At 37.1% G+C, this 18,460-nt stretch overlaps 1 protein-coding gene across 1 annotated transcript in view; it reads right to left on the reverse strand.

Moving 5' to 3' along the window:
* dock4 (dedicator of cytokinesis 4) overlaps window positions 1–18,430 on the reverse strand; it is a 105,916-nt gene extending 87,486 nt beyond the window's left edge. The window contains exon 1 of the mRNA XM_048158748.1: window positions 18,257–18,430. Within this exon, the coding sequence (XP_048014705.1) occupies window positions 18,257–18,293 (37 nt within the window). The 5' untranslated portion in view covers window positions 18,294–18,430. The remainder of the gene's footprint in view (window positions 1–18,256) is intronic.
* Between the last annotated feature and the right edge of the window lie 30 nt (window positions 18,431–18,460).

The raw sequence follows: 18,460 nt of genomic DNA on the forward strand, positions 1-18,460 counted from the left end.
CACACTGTCTTCAGGAAATGCACAAATCTAGTTCACAGAGTCAAATATTAAATTGCATATGATTTTTTATTACAGCTTAAACCTCAATTTGAACCTCAGCCATCGCCAACGGGAGTGACAAAAGCTCTGTTGTAATAGGACGAGCAAACCCGTTTGAGCTGTGCGCCTGTGCTAAACGCTTTCCCACGGTCCTGCTGTCAGCGCTGTGGACACACACTGCTGCTTGGCAGAGAGACAGGGCAGCCAGAGGCCCGTCTCGCATAACCCTTACCAGGTGCAAAGAGCCCTCCGGACCCCTATAACGCCGTCCCTGTGATTCAATCGTGTGGCTGTGATCTACAGGCATAATGCAGGAAGGTTCAGTCAGGTTGCTTCTGAGATAATGCGGCTGCTATTAGACATCTAAGCATTTTAGAAAGGTTAAGGTGGCATTAATTAATGTGGCCACATTTAGAGACTGAATTATATTATGTACTTACAGCTTTTAAATCTCTGTGGATATGAGGAATAACACACACAGCACATTTCTGAGCTGGCTATGTTTGGGAAAAAGGTGATGATGGACTGAGTGATTGTCCCTTGCATCACTCCGGTTGCTATCAGAAATAATTTCCCCTCAAATTAGACTGTTATGAACTGTATATGAACAGTGTGTAACAATTAAAATTCAGGTATGTACAAAGCTTTCTAGCTTGTGCATTCATAATATAATCAGTATAGTATATGATGCACAAAATATCAGCCGATATTACAGATTTTTTTTTGTGAGCCAGTATTGTAACCTATATAAACCTATTTTTACATGTATATTAAGTAAATATATAATTAGCAGATTAAAATAATTTTTTTAACTGTACATTATAATGTTGTGGTGCCTCAATTCACTTGTACCATTTAAAACAACTTGTGTTTTATTTTTTATTTATTTGGACAAAATAGTTTTGAATTTTAATACAGACTATACTGTATATTGGATAACCAACCATAACATGAAATATTAAGTTAATAGCCACATTACAAAATGAACATAATTTTACTTTTTAGCAAACATTTTTATATTACAGTACCTGTCAAAAATTTGGAAACATTACAATTTTTTAATATTTTTGAAAGAAGTCTCTTATGCTACTCCAGCATATTACTCCAGTCTTCAGTGTCACATGATCCTTCAGAAATCAGTCTTATATGCTGATTTGATGCTCAAGAAACATATCTTCTTATTATTATTATCAATGTTGAAAACAGTTTTTGCTGCTTAACATTTTTGTGGAAACAATTATACCCTTCAAACATCTGCAGTAAGATTAAAAAAGAGAAAAATTAATACTTTTATTCATCAAGTATGCATTAAATTGATCGAAAATGACAGTTAAGACATTTATAATGTTACAAAAGATTTCTATTCAATAAATGGTTTTAATAAATAAATGTAATAAATGCAAATAAATGCTGTTCATTGAACTTTCCATTAATCAAAGAATCCTGGAAAAAGATAATAATAATAAATGTTTCTTGAACAGCAAAATCATCATATTAGAATGATTTCTGAAGGATCATGTGATGCTGAATACTGAAGTAATGATGCTGAAAATTCAGCTTTGAATCACAGGAATAAATTACATTTTTTAAAAATATTCAAATAGAAAACAGTCCTTTTAATTTGTAATAATATTTCGCAATATTGCTGCTTTTACTGTATTTTGATTAAATAAATGCAGCCCTCGTGAGCATAAGAGACTTCTTACAAAAAAAATGTAATGTTTCCAATATTTTGACAGGTACTGTAAATTAGACGTGCCAGACCGGTATACGGTAATACGGTATATCACGATAATGCACAAAATACACAATATTGTTATCGTGGGCACTTCACAATACTGTGAATAATATATTACGAATTATTCTGATTTTTAGAATGCATTTAAGAATACTTTATCCATCAACCGTTTAAAATGCACAACACAGCTGTATGCTTCATCAAAGAGACACACACTGATGTAAACAAGCCCAACGTGCATGAGCAACGCATGGACGAACTAGTGAAGGAGACACACTGAATGAAAATGCACATGACAGCAGCTGGCGCTGAAGGAACAGCAGAAATACAGCGGTTACCCCAGTAACCCCTGTAAACAAAGCAGCTGCGCTACAGCTACTACAGTATAAATGTTATAAACAGTTATAGACCTTATTTTCCAGAGAAACATGCGCGCCGCCATCTTTAGAATATTGTCTTTGAACTTCCGTTTTAGCGGTAGCCCTGTATATTTCTATGGCATCGCTGTTGAAGAATAATTAGCTGGTGAAGTGGATTTACATGTTGTAGAGTTAACAAAAGTTATCATGAGCATTGTAATGTTTAAAGCGGGTGTCTTAACAAATGACAGTAGAACGGGAGGATTTTAAAATGAGCAGTTCATTCATAAATACATAAGATCTCTGTGGAAATACAAGCCTGAAGTCAAAAGACAACGAGCGCAACGCTGAAAAGGGGCGGGGCTACATAAGGTCTATAAATGTTATAAATTCAGATTTTTGTATTCGCTAGTGTGTTCATCACAGCACCAAATTCTTAAAGACTTAAGGCTATTTATTTTCAAACTTAAACATTTTTATATTTTAATCTGGACTACAACATGCCCTAGACATTGTTTTAATACAACGAGGCTCCATTATTTAACATCAGTTAATTCAGTTAACATAAACTGACAGTGTAAAATACTTCTAAATGATTTATTCATCTTAATTTCAACATTTGTAACTCTATTATTTAATGGACCTGAGCTAAAATGAAAAGTTGTATTTTTAAACTATCTCTAACAAAGAATAATAACTTCTGTAACAAATTTAGCTATTGCTCATTGATAATGTTAGTTAACGCATTATTAACTAACACTAACTAATATATAGGCTAACTAATACATAGGCCTAATATATAAATAAAAAATGTATATAATATTATTTTAATGTTAAATTTTCTTAGCAACAATTTACTAGGGTTTAAAACTTACAATAGTAACTGTAACTTTATGAAAGTTATGAATTCATACAATGCAAAACATTACTAAATTGTTTGATACATCCATAATTTTGACAAATCTAAAGCACAAGCACTAATCAAATTTGGCAAATGAAGGTACCATCAACTGGCCTGAAACATTCTCGCACTGAAGGCTTCATGGGAAACACAACTGAAAATCCCACTGATCTAATCATCTGACACAATAAAAGTTACTACAAAACACTTATCCTGTACAATCTATAGTTCCATCATTACTTACTATATTTTACATGTACTAACGTATTCAATGCAAATGCCATTTATCACCATTATCAGAGACAGTAAAAGGCTGATGTCAGAGCGTTAATCCAGCAGCAGAATGAATCCCCTGTAGACAGTCAGAGCTGGCTGAAATCTGTCTGCATGTCAGTGTGATGGATGGGTGTGCGCACTAAACTCTCTTCATATTGCTTTTTGACGCTAGCTGTAATGTTGCATTGAGTCAGCCTCGAGAGAGGACAATGCCAGCCGAAGGCAGAGCACGATACTCTTGATACACAGAAATACTAACACAACACTTAGAATGCTAATGGAAGGGATGTTTGTATGAGTACGTCTGGGATCAGTCCTGCAGTTTTTCTTGTAGTGAGTGAGGCTGGGATTGACAACTAAATATTACATGGGATTGGACTACAATCGGAGAGGTTGACCACAAGGATTTGGCTGGACAGGACCTAATGTTACAACACTGTTTGCTCCAATTAAAGGATTAGTTCACTTCTGAATGTAATTTTCCTGATAATTTACTCACCCCATGTCATCCAAGATGTTTATGTCTTCCTTTCTACAGTCGAAAAGAAATTAAGGTTGAGGAAAACGTTATATAGTGGACTTCAACAGGGTTCAATAGGTTGAAGGTCCAAATTGCAGTTTCAGTGCAGCTTCAAAGGGCTCTACACGATACCAGACGAGGAATAAGGGTCTTATCTAGCGAAATGAACGGCCATTTTCTAAAAAGTAAAATAAAAATTATATACTACAGATACTTGTCTTGCGATGCACCAAGGATTGTGTAATCATGTTGGAAAGGTCACGCATGGCGTAGGCAAAAGTACCGAGCAAGAGTTAGCCTACAAAGAGAATGTGCAAAGATTAAGTCAAACGGCGAACAACGATGTTGAAGTTGGAGGAGAAAATGAGTGTTTCACCCTACCGCGGTACTTCCACTTCCCTTTCCAATGTGATTGTGTAATTCATGGCGCTTCGCAGAGCTAGTGCAAGACAAGCATTTGTGGTTAAAAAGTATATACATTTTTGATTTTTTAGAAAATAACCAATCGTTTTGCTAGATAAGACCCTTATTCATCGTCTGGGATCGTGTAGAGCCCTTTGAAGCTGCACTGAAACTGCAATTTGGACCTTCAACCCATTGGTTCCCGTTGAAGTCCACTATATGGAGAAAAATCCTGGAAAGTTTTCCTTAAAAACCTTAATTTTGGCAAGAAAGAAATACATAAACATCTTGGATGACATGGGGGTGAGTAAATTATCAGAAATTTTAATTCATTTTAATTTTAATTTTAATTCATTCAAAAAAATACCTGTAAGATTTGTGGCAGTAACATAAAATCACAAATATTTCAAGTGTTTTTAATAAATTTTTTGATCATACGATTGTTTCCTTTGGAACTTAATTTGAATGTAAAAGCCATGATTAAGCATAAGCATATATAATTAGAATTTATAAATGATTAAATAATAATCATCATTGTTGTTATTATTTATATTATTAAATATACAATTTATAAATTGTAATTATATATACATATATAACAGTGCTTCCCACAGGTTTGAAAAATACTTGCGGTGGTAGTCGGGTGAAAAATCCTCCTATTACCCACGGCACAAAAATGGTCTACTGTATGTGACAAACAAATAATGTGAGATTTTTAACAGGATTTTTTATTTATTGAAATTAATTTTAATTACATAGCATACTATTACATTTAATTACATACTAATATTATGTATTATTATGCATTGTAAATTATTCAAAATTACAGCATTTAAATTGTTATCCTTTTCCTATGTTCTCCTTGCTATGTTATATAGTGTCTCTCTCAGTGACTGGGACACAGATTTTACTAGTAAAATTTAAATAATGAATAATATAACTGTCAAATTATGTTCTTAGTCTTTTCTTCCTGTGGGGGAGACTACAATAATTTACTATGAATTAAATTAAAATTAAATACAATTTATTGTGTAACCAAAATACCAATAATGCCCAGAAGAAGAAAAAAAAAAAAACGTAATGTGTGACTTTTAATTATAAACAAGCCCGAAATTCACTGGGACTCTTATTTTGAAATGTCTACACAATTGCAGGCTGATCTTTCAGATTCTTACAATCATCTAAAACATATTATATAAAGGCCATAAAGTAGACATTTTCATAATTCATCAACTTGAGTTCATTAGCAATCGCTTGGCATAAATCCGCGCTTTTCATTGATTGAGAATCACTTTGAAGCAGTCTGAAGCGCTGTTGCGCGAGCCTGTAGAACGCACAACAGCGCCGCCTTTACCGCCATTATCTTGGGCGGACACAAAAGTATACGAGGATAAAAATAATAAAAGCATAAATGTCTCCAAATATACTTGGGCGGCCGTTAATAAACCTGGGCGGCCCGCCCAAGTAAAGTCTATGTGTGGGAAGCACTGTATAATTAGTCTACAGTGTTTCAATTGTGGGAGAATGTTTTGAAAAACATTGATGACTCATCTTGCACTCTGGGGCGTCTATATTTTTGCTCAATCAAATGCACTCTAGAATGACAATGCCCTTCCCCCTAATACCACTTGCCCCTACAAAGGAAAAAGCAAATCCCGGTTCATGTTTCAATAAGAAACACGTCAAAACTACGCTCATCGAGCCATTTTTTAAAACTATAAAGACTGACATATGAAATAATAGTCTGAAAAATCTAATTTTTGGAAATGGAACAGTTTATTGAACCTTTAGACATTATTACTATATCAAATATGATACATTAGGCTTTATAGGGTTAAGCTGGAAGCCTAGAAAATCTACAGGATGATGATAAAGCTTTTGGTTCATTTAATCACACATTAGGAGTCGACGTGACTTCAATATATTGGCCGAAAATGATTCAGCCAGCCTCTAAAAACAAACTTTAATAAAAATCATGTATCAGAGGTACACCAGCAGTGCAGTTTTCTCATTTGATGGGTAATGATTCCCAGACTCAGCCCTTGTGTGCAGTAATGAGAATATTAGTTTTGATATTACATCTCTCACGTATTTTGCTTTGTTCTCTTCGCTCCCAGAGCACAACATCTTTCTATATTAACACTTTATTTGCATATAAAACAGTACCGGTCCTATTGTAGTTTTACAAAAATAAAATGCCATCACTGTAAAGACATCTCACTTAAAATAAATACAGGCCACTATTATGCACAAAGAACGTTTAGATTAACAAATCAATTCTGTCAGCAATCTACTATACAGGATTAGCAGGCTTAAAAAGAAGAGAAATCACAAAAAAAGGTTTTTAACATCTCAATTGTTTCTCCTAGATATCAACGCTATTAAAATGAAGACTTTTGCGAGTTTCCAGATTTGTCTCCAGAGAAATAAACCCAAGTAACCTCTATACTGGAGGAGTCAGGGCCTTTTTGACAATGATTCTTTGATAAAAGTGACTGACTTTTGTCAAAAGATGTTTCTAACACATCAAAATATATCCCAGGCTTTCCTCTCCTAGCTTATAAATAAGCCCCCAAAAGTGTAAACACTGTGGCTCTGATGTACTATCGAAACATTGCTCTGTTTGTTTAAGAACCCCGACCATCCTGACATAGCAACAGTGGCTCAACCAATAGCGTGAGTTGGGGGGAGTGGCTGTCTGTTCAACTGACCAATGAAAGACCGGTGAGTGTTCTGGAAACCTGTTTGCAAAGAGTCATTATTTGAGTGAAGATTGGCAAGTGAATAGCCTAAATCTTTTTTCCTTGTTTAATCTATTAAGAAATATCAAACATTTTTTCACAGTTTCGAAATTAAATAAGAGAGCATCCTCAGATGATTTTCTGACAACCGAATGGAGTCTAAATGTGTTTGTAGTCTGTGTTCATTAGTGAAGCATGGCACTCAGATGGGAATGTCTCCATGGAGCACAGGACGGCCGTTATTACCAAAATGCCCAGAGAGAGAACAACCGAGACGGAGAGAAAGAACTGGATGAGAGTGGTGAAAAACACACAGCAAACTCACTTTTGGGAATTGTTTGTCTTCGGCTGTCACTTCTGTTACAGAAGACAGAGAAACTGTACTGACAGTCTGAGAAAGTCTAGAGCATGTAACATTTCAGAACCGCATTAATCGCTTAGCTGTAGGGATGTAACGATACCCTCATGTCACGATTCGATACATATCGCGATACTGAACTCACGATACAATATTATTGCGATACTCCAAGACATATAGTAATAGATTGATTAAAATGCTGCATTTGCTATTACATTGGGGGTGGAAATGAATAGGCTTGAACTTGGTGCTGGTAACCCAATGCACAGGACAATGGTGACACCAAAATAAAAATATTCATGACTAAATATTCAAAATATTCATGACAAACTAATTATCCATGCTATAGCTGCGGTGCGTGAGCTGATATGCGAAACACGCAGAGTGGATTGAGTGCGCAGCAGCACAGACGCCCGAGCTTGTCGATCACATCCCTTTTTTGTAGACATCGCTGGAAAGTTTGTAGTCCAGATATGGCAATAGCAAAGAAAGGAAAACGAAGAGCAAATTACTATTGTTAACTGCTAGTTTTGTTGATCGCTTACTTAGTACACATGCGTCATTTGGATTAAAACTAAATCATAAAAACATGAACTGTTATGTGATTTATGCAAAATGAATGGTTCCGTACACTTTTACAGGAAGGCGGTACAGTAATCACATGATGTTTTCAAGATGTTTTCTGTGCGCAAACATCTGAAGAATGCTTCCAGAAAGCTGCCTCTCAGACAGCGTGTGAATAGCCTATTACACTTCTTGCACTTGAACGGACAAATTCACACAAAATTGACAAAATGCCCATATAGGCAAGTATCCTTGTAAAACATAACTTGCGTCCCAAATGACGCACTATACACTATGCACTTATACACTATGTACTTATGCACTATGTACTCATCCATGTAGTTTGTGAATTGTATAAGGTTATTTTGTCATTAAAGGTGCCCTAGAACTTCTTTTTAAAAGATGTAATATAAGTCTAAGGTGTCCCCTGAATGTGTCTGTGAAGTTTCAGCTCAAAATACCCCATAGCTTTTTTTTAATTCATTTTTTTAACTGCCTATTTTGGGGCATCATTATAAATGAGCCGATTCAGGGCTACTGGCCCTTTAATTCTCATGCTCCACGCCCACGGAGCTCGCGCTTGCCTTGAACAGTGCATAAACAAAGTTTACACAGCTAATATAACCCTCAAATGGATCTTTACAAAGTGTTCGGCATGCATGCGTCGGATTATGTGAGTATAGTATACTGTTATATTGTTTACATTTGATTCTGAATGAGTTTGAGGCTGTGCTCTGTGGCTAACGGCTAATGCTACACTGTTGAAGAGATTTATAAAGAATGAAGTTGTGTTTATGAATTATACAGACTGCAAGTGTTTAAAAATGAAAATAGCGACGGCTCTCTTGTCTCCGTGAATACAGTAAGAAACGATGGTAACTTTAACCACATTTAACAGTACATTAGCAACATGCTAACAAAACATTTAGAGAGACAATTTACAAATATCCCTAAAAATATCATGATATCATGGATCATGTCAGTTATTATTGCTCCATCTGCCATTTTTCGCTATTGTTCTTGCTTGCTTACCTAGTCTGTTGATTCACCTGTGCAGATCCAGACGTTACTGCCTGCCCTTGTCTAATGCCTTTCATAATGTTGGGAACATGGGCTGGCATATGCAAATATTGGGGCGTACACCCTGACTGTTACGTAACAGTCGGCGTTATGTTGAGATTCGCCTGTTCTTCGGAGGTCTTTTAAACAAATGAGATTTATATAAGAAGGAGGAAACAATGGAGTTTGAGACTCACTGTATGTCATTTCCATGTACTGAACTCTTGTTATTTGACTATGCCAAGATAAATTCAATTTTTCATTCGAGGGCACCTTTAAACATTGGAGTCTGACAGCCCTTTCCCCTCCGCTATGTTATTAAAGCTATGAAAGTAGAGTGCATGAAGTGTCCACCATTCCACACTTCGTTTTTTCTGTTAATTTAGTGCATCATCCAGGTATTTAAAGTGCACTTTTCTTTTTGGAATTTTCAGTGTGAACACACTACTCGCACTATTTATATTTAAAAACGTTATAGAATAGTGCATAAGTAGGTGAACTGGGACGCACCTATAGTCGGTTATGTCTTAAGTGAACAAACAGTTGAGAAAGAACACACGTGTGTAACAGCATGTTGGATACGTGCAGCTCTTAAAGTGACAGCAGCCTAATAAACCTGCTGCTGTCTTTGCCTCAATGTTAATCTAACAACAAAAGACAGAGAAAAATCACTCAGTGCTCTTGACTGAATGACTCTTTATGAACTTTTTGAAGTGGTAGTTGCGTAGACTGTCAATGGAGGGACAGAAATCTCTTAGAATTCACTGAAAGACCTTCATTTGTGAAATCCTGCGGGTTTGGAATGACAAGAGGGTTAGTAAATGATGGCAGAATCTTAATTATTTGATGAACTAATCCTGTTATAATAGAATTGCATATTCGTGAATGATGTCATTGCGTTAAACCAGTTCATTAAAAATAACCGTCCGAAAGAACCTGTTCACCGGAAAATAATCGGACTTCCCATCACTATATATCATGCGATTATTGCCTGTCGACTGGGTCCAATAATAAAACTGGCATGTCAAGTACGGCCTCACAGGTTTCTCAGAGAATAACAAACCAAATGCAACTTCTCCAACCAGTAGGTGAGAGTAAATCCACCTGACTCTCAACGTGGTTGCTATGAAAAACAGCCGATGAGCTCTGACAGATGGTAACGAGCACAAAGGCAGCAGTTTGGCGAGTGAGTGGCCTTTTCAAACCCTTCCCACACAGACAGCCATGCTCTACATGCGTTTTGACAGCAACCAACGAGCACAACTGTTCGAGTCACACTGTAAACTACCTGACAGACAGGCTCCAGCGCATACGGTCAGTTCTCATCCTTGGATATTTCAAAACTCACATAAAACATGAAATCTACTAAAACAGTTGAGGGCCAAAAAACCTAGAGCTCAACTACTGTAAGCAAAGATGGATTTAAAGGGACAGTACAACCAAAAATGAAGAGCATTGTTTACTCACCCATCAGTCACAAATGAGAAAAATATTAACTCTTTCCATAAAAAGACCAAAAAAGTTATTTGCCAAAGCATGTGTATTCACAGTGAACGCACAATCCATACAAGTGGCCAATACACAATATTTTTTTATTTATTGGTATTGTTCAGTATTGGATATTTAATTGTACGTGCTAGTTTCAACGTATTAAATGCATTACATTTAGATTACATCTAATGCTCACGACTGTTAAAAAAGTATGTTCTAAATAGTATGAATGTGTGTAATATGAATGTAAACCGGACAAACTACATTTGCAATGTCGTCATTATCATGTGACCTACCAGCGTCAGTTGTGTCGCTTCACCTCCATTTATAAATCCTCTACCGTGTCCTCATGGGATATTAAAGTGTCCACTGAATGCGCACTTCAGAATCTCGCTGGCAGCAGTAGGTCATCCGGGGACTTATTCTGCATTCGGACATACTACTCTTTTGGTATACTGTTTTTCCCTACTATCCCATGGTAGTAGGGAAATATTCAATTTCGGAACCAGCACATGGATTTGGATGGAACCACATGACGGTGAGTAAATAATTACAAAATTCTCATTTTTGGTAAATTATCCCTTTAAACCCATGAGATAATTTAGAAAGAAGCTCTGAAGTATCAAAAGCTCAAAGCCTGAAATCTGTAGAGATTCCTGTTCCTGGCAAGGCCACAGAAAAAATGAATCCAATATTGGCTTCTTTTTGCTATCTCCTGGAGGGCGAAAGGAATTATGGGAGTAAAATATGAGTGGATCCTGGCAACAGGATGCTGGATGAGCTGATTGTAACAAAGAATAAAACGCTAACGATTGTTTTGGCAGTGACTGAGAACGTAGCACGTAGTATGTTATTGAAGTGGTACCATGCAATGAATTATGCAGAAAGAGCTGCTGAGATTGTTGCATGAATGATTCAAATCTCTATTCTGCTCTCTCTCTAAACTGAGTCTTTGCAATGACAGGATATTTTTAAAAATACGCTCCTAGATCATCGCTTTCAAAGAACTCACTAGTGACACTTCTACACCTTGTTGTGATTCTTGTGACATGCAGCTATTTGAACTGTGAAAGCTCGCTATGGGCCATAAACCTTTAAGCTTTCACAAATCTTTAAGTATATGTCAGTATTTATGAAGTATAGATGTGTTCCAAAACGTATCAAGCTGTCTTGCTATCTATTGCCTACAAAGACAGCATCCTACTGAAATTAAACTTCATAAGTGAGTGCTTTGAATTGCTCTACATCGGTAGCAACTCGTCACACAAATACTGTTTCACGTTAGCATGATGCTAAGATAACAGCATGTTACTTCAACATTATACATATACATAACACACAAACATTGGGTGAAAGTCAATTTAAAATTTGACTGAACTAGTCTAACAACAACAGTGCCAATCACGGTAAGCGTATAAGAGACTCGATTCGCAGAGTTTGATGTTAGCATGTTGCTACAATAACAACGTGATAAAGTTGGTATGAAATGAAAATTCACCTTATTTATTTTCTAAATGCATTTTATTGCATTGTTGTGAATGTTTTATCCATCTCTGGTGATGTATGCAGGACTTCTCCACATAAATCCCGCCCTTTACTTACAATCGCCTGCAAGCTTTCATTTTGTACTATAAAGCAGCTATCCAGTGTGTTCATGTTTTCACCCGCGGAGATCTTACCTCAACAAATTCTACAGACGAAATGAGTCAGAGAACAGTTCCACGCGAATGAAGGCGTGGGGGGGGGGAGGCAATCCAACCATCTCCATTGACTTTGTATTGCGTGAGGCTGCCTTCTTGTCATTTCTGACTTTTAACAAAAAACAGAACAATGTCTAAAAGCTGCTGTGTGACATGGTGTATAGAAAACAAGCTAAAAAACCCAGAACTAAGTTTTTATAAGCTGTCGACCCCAAAAAACGAATGTTTAAGGACACAAAAGTGGAAACAGGCAGTGAGACAGAGCACAACGGGTCATATTACTATAAGAAATACATTGGAGGGGGTCGTAATTGGCGACAGGTTATGCTAAACAAACAAAGAAAAAAAAACATTCATTATTTTTAACAATGTCAAAGAATTATTTCACCTGTTGCCGAATACGTTCCCCTCCAATGCATTTCTGACCCGTTGTCTCACTGCCTGTTTCCAATTTTGTGTCCTTAAACATTCGTTTTTTGGGGTCGACAGCTTATAAAAACTTAGTTTTAAGTTTTTTAGCTTGTTTGCAGTACATAATGTCACATAGCAGCTTTTAGACATTGTTCTATTTTTTGTTATAAGCCAGAAATGAAAAAAAGGCAGCCTCAAGCTATATAAAGTCAATGGGGACTGTTGGATTGTAGGGCTGGGCGATATATCGCATGCGATTGTCACGCGCATTTCGTCAGTAAAGCCGGTTCCCTGATTACCGCTAAATCGCCATCACCTGCTTTCAAATGGAGCGGCATTTAATAGACAGAGCCGTAGATCACTGACAAGCTACGCAATATCGCGTTCATTATCGCAGATGAATCGCCTTCGATAATGCAATATTGCGTAGCTTGTCAGTGATCTACGGCTCTGTCTATTATATGCCGCTCCATTTGAAAGCAGGTGATGGCGATTTAGCGGTAATCAGGGAACCGGCTTTACTGACGAAATGCACGTGACAACCGCATGCGATATTTACGTTACTGTCTCTATTACGTTATCGTCACGGACCAATGGTAGTACGAAGGTGTTTTGCAGCTGGAGCGAACTTTTCCTGAAAGTTCACTTTGGCAAACCATTTCAAACTTCCAAAAAGAACACAAAACGAACTTCATTTTGGCCTGATTTTGTTCGATATGACGTCACATCAGTTCTTTCTTCGATTTTGTTTGAAGTATATCGGGGCCTTTAGCATGTTGCTAAGGTAAGATCTTACGGACAGTGTTGGGGGTAACGCATTACAAGTAACGCGAGTTATGTAATCAGATTACTTTTTTCAAGTAACTAGTAAAGTAACAGATTACTTTTAAATTTACAACAAAAAATCTGAGTTACTTTTTTAAACAAGTAAATGTGAACATACATTTACTCATTTACTTCTCCTGTGTCATATTCTGTATTGCAGAACAGCAGCACAGCTGAAAGGCTTGTTTGTTTGAGCTGCGCCCTCTACTGTACAGGTGTGAATTTGCATTTCTTTCAGTCTGAGGCTTATTCATTTCACTTTTTGGTGTGAAAGGGCCAAAAATATAACTTTTTGTTTTAAAAACAAACAAGCAAACAGCCCAGCCCAGATGAGAAAAAGTAACGCAAAAGTAATGTAATGCATTACTTTCCATAAAAAGTAACCAAGTACCTCAATATTGTAATGCATTACTTTCCCCAATACTGCTTACGGATTTATGTATGAACCACTCCTTCCAAATCTTCCTCGTCTACTGACATTTGTTATGACATACGCTTCAAATATTACAATGCTCATGATAACTTTCGTTAACCCTACAATAAGCAAATCCACTTCACCAGATTATTACTCTTCGACAGCGATGCCATAGAAATATACAGAGCTCCCGCAAAAACTGAAGTTCAAACACAAAATTCAAAAGATGGCTGCACGCTTGCATCTCTGGCACATAAGGTCTATATGTGAAGGGTACATGGAGTGCTGCCTCATGATTTGGCCAAAATTAGGTATCTTAGAGGGCCACATAATGTTGCTGCCAACCTTTCGGAACAGCTTTTGCATCCCATGATGCCTTAAAATGCCTCACTAGGTTTAGAGACAGAGCTTATGTGTGCACTGGAAGTCTCATTTAATTCCCACCAGCGTCTCACAGATCTAGCAGCTGACTAGGCCTCTTCTAGCTTTATCTGTCAATCTTATCTCTTTCTCGGAGTGGCAGCGTGCCTGTTGACCAGGGCACAGTAGGCGCCCAGTCAGCATGTGACAAAAGCGACAGACTCATTTGTATGCCGAATGCGCTCCCATCATAAATCCAAACCGAGAAGCACGGGAACGGGACGCGGCGATCCCAGACTATCAGCTTTAGACTTTGACTGAGATCAGCTTTTGGTTTGATGCTAAGTAAAGTGGTTGATGTTTCAATTATGCTAAATTCTTCAACAATCGGAAGAGATGTCACATGGTGCTGATACACATGTGGGTGTCTGGAACAAGAAGTAACAAGAAAAGTGTTATGTGCTGGTGACATTAGCTTTCACTTTACTGATTAAATGTTCTGAACATTATGGCATAATTATAAACCAATATGGTCTTGTCAAACTGTCTGTTCCCAGCTGTTGTCTGCAGATTCCACATGGTGGTTTTCATCGCTAGCCGATCAACAGGGATGCAGAGATGACATTCAGGATGATGTGACTTCAAGTTTTCAATGTTCACCCAAACATGAAAATTTTCATGTCATTTGAAAGAATGTTTTTACTGTTTTTGTCCATACATGGGATCCAAAACAACACTGGCCACTGACTTTCATTGTGTGCCGTGCATCCACCAAAGTGTTTTTAGCCAGCTGAAAACGCAAGATGCTCTGCTGAAAATGCCTAGCTGTCAGCGCTTGAGAGCGCTTTGCAGCGGCGCAGCGTTTTTTGTTTTGTTTTTTCAGTTGAGACACGTTGCTTGCTATGATACGGAATATCCGTGAAAGTGTTTGTTTCTGTACTGTTTCTATATAAAAAATGTCAATACAATGTGAAGTATTTGCTCTGGCTCTTGTTTTAAAGGTGCCGTAGAACGATTTTTTACAAGATGTAATATAAGTCTAAGGTGTCCCCTGAATGTGTCTGTGAAGTTTCAGCTCAAAATACCCCATAGATTTTTTTAAATTCATTTTTTAACTGCCTATTTTGGGGCATAATTAGAAATGCGCCGATTCAGGCTGCGGCCCCTTTAATTGCTCATGCTCTCCGCCCCCCCAGAGCTCTCGACTCTATCATTGCATAAACAAAGTTCACACAGCTAATATAACCCTCAAAATGGATCTTTACAAAGTGTTCGTCATGCAGCATGTCTAATCGCGTAAGTACAGTGTTTATTTGGATGTTTACATTTGATTCTGAATGAGTTTGATAGTGCTCCGTGGCTAACGGCTAATGCTACACTGTTGGAGAGATTTATAAAGAATGAAGTTGTGTTTATGCATTATACAGACTGCAAGTGTTTAAAAATGAAAACAGCGACGGCTCTTGTCTCCGTGAATACAGTAAGAAACGATGGTAACTTTAACCACATTTAACAGTACATTAGCAACATGCTAACGAAACATTTAGAAAGACAATTTAAAAATATCATGTAATCATGGATCATGTCAGTTATTATTGCTCCATCTGCCATTTTTCGCTATTGTTCTTGCTTGCTTACCTAGTCTGATGATTCAGCTGTGCACAGATCCAGATGTTAATACTGGCTGCCCTTGTGTAATGCCTTGAACATGGGCTGGCATATGCAAATATTGGGGGCGTACATTTTAATGATCCCAAATGTTACGTAACAGTCGGTGTTATGTTGAGATTCGCCTGTTCTTCGGAGGTCTTTTAAACAAATGAGATTTATATAAGAAGGAGGAAACAATGGAGTTTGAGACTCACTGTATGTCATTTCCATGTACTGAACTCTTGTTATTCAACTATGCCGAGGTAAATTCAATTTTCAATTCAATGGCATCTTTAAATGATTTTGTTCCATTATTATGCTTCTTGTTGACCTTGTATAAGCAGAATGTTGTGACAGTTGGTCAGTGTTGTGTTTGTCCCGCCCCTCGTCCACTCTGATTGGACGGCTGGTTAAAAAGCACTCAGCTTTTTACTCAAAGTCGAACATTCTTCAACTCGAGGCGACCAGTAAAAAGTGCAGAGCATGAAAAAGACGCTTAGTGCCTCGTTACACTCTTGGCGTTTAAAAAAACGTGGCAAAAACAATTGGAAAAGTACGCTAGCCGCTGTAAAAAATAAAAAATGCTTTTGTGGACACAATGCCCAAGACAATTTTTCAAAACATCTTCTTGCAAGTTCCACAGAAGAAAGTAAGACAAACAGGTTTGGAATGACATGAGGGTGAGTAAATGATTACAGAATTTACAGGGTTAATTATATCTTTAAGTTTTCATTTGTTACTCACACAACACTACTTGAATTAATTGAGAAGACTTGGGATAATGCACACAAATCATATAAACTAAATGTATGAGGTGCTTTTGGGCCTTTTTTGAATTTTGAACACTCCAGTCCCCATTTAATGTAATTGTAGGGACAAAAACTTGTCCTTTTGGGCTCCACAACAGAAAAAAAGTCCTAAAGATGAGAAAATAATGACAAAAATGTTTATTTTTTGGCAAAATTCTCTTCTCTTAATAGCTTCATTTCCTTTCATCAGCTTGGAAAAGCCAGGTGTGGGAAGATGATCAACAGACACATTCTTGTTTGAAATGCCATTGCATTTAATGATACATTTACTGTAAATAGCAGATGGTTCATTAAGCTGAATTTGCAACCAAAAGGGCTGAGAGGCCAAGATTACGGTTCACGCCTGTGTGTAAATGTGTATGCATGCATTTATGTGTGTGTGTGTGCCATCCCGGCTGGACTCCATCCATATTTCATGACTGATAAAGGTTTCGGTAGCTGTGTTCACTTTCCAAGAGCAGCACTGTAATATGCAGCCATTTTCCAGTGCAATATGCTCCAGATGTGGCTTGTCACGAATGTGAATAAAGAAAATAATTTCCCGATTTGCCATAATATAACTACACTTTAAGCACTTTGTTTATTGTCCAACCCTCCCTGCCCCTTCAAACCACCTCTCTTCTTTGCTATGACCTTCTCTCCTTCTAAGTGAAGAAATGACCAAATGTCATCCTGTTGTTCGTTTGAGCAAAGCAGTAGTGAACGAAATCACAGAAGACCCGAGGTCCATGTGAACTCCTCTGTACTACTGGACTCCTCACGCCGCTCAACTGACTTTGTCTCTAGCCGTCAGCCAATGAGGGATGAGCAGATTCCAGACTGCCAAAAATCATCCTTCAAACTGTCAGCTGCTATCACAACAAACTTACAAAAAATACATCAAAATAAAATCAATGTGGTTATCATTTAACTTGCCCTGAAGATTTGGTTGCACTTAATACAAGCAATATTTAATGCAATTTAGTCCATAATTGATTTATCTTTATGAAAACAGGGTGTGTGTGTGTGTGTGTGTGTGTGTGTGTGTGTGTGTGTGTGTGTGTGTACACATACAGGGAGATGAAAGATTACAGATTCATTTAAAAACTCTTCAGATAGTCAGTCAGACAGACAGACAGATAGGTATACACACAATAATGTACAAATGTAAATATTTAAATGTGAATATGTTAACAAAATGTCAATATATAAACATTAAATACATATTAACTGAACGTAAATGAATACGCTATTGGTGTAATAACAGACAGGACTGATATTTTTCAAATAAAGCCGCACTGTTTCGATTTTAGATGTAAAATCATATTCTCAGTAAATGAATTATAGCGTCTGTTTGAAGAAAGACAAAAGATAAGCCTTTACTGCGGCTATTTCTTGTTATTGCTGCATGTGAGAGCAATTCAAGATGACCAATTAATGAAGGAAATCAAAATAAATAATTTCGGTCGAAAAATTAAAATTAATAAAATTAATAAAAACGCTCGATATGCATTATTCTGTCACTTGAATATTTTAAATCATGATGTGACATTTCATCTGCCATCAGATTGTAGATGTCACGGCTCATTATCGCACCTGCAGCGATGTAACTTGCGTTTTATTAACGATGCGGCAATATAATGTAAATATATTACTTACCAACGCCATATTTTTCATGTTCAGTCGGTATCCACATTTTTTTCCGCGTCAAATAAAATAAAATGTGCTATAAAACAGGGCAATTACGGCGGATACTATCCATATTGTTGTTACACAGGGTTGCACTGTATTGTTCTGAGGGCAGAGCCACAGCAGCATCCCACATACACCACACTTCTCAGCCCTGAAGAAAACACCACCGCC

This window comes from Megalobrama amblycephala, linkage group LG15 (assembly GCF_018812025.1).
Source record: "Megalobrama amblycephala isolate DHTTF-2021 linkage group LG15, ASM1881202v1, whole genome shotgun sequence".
In the NCBI taxonomy this organism is placed as follows: domain Eukaryota; kingdom Metazoa; phylum Chordata; class Actinopteri; order Cypriniformes; family Xenocyprididae; genus Megalobrama; species Megalobrama amblycephala.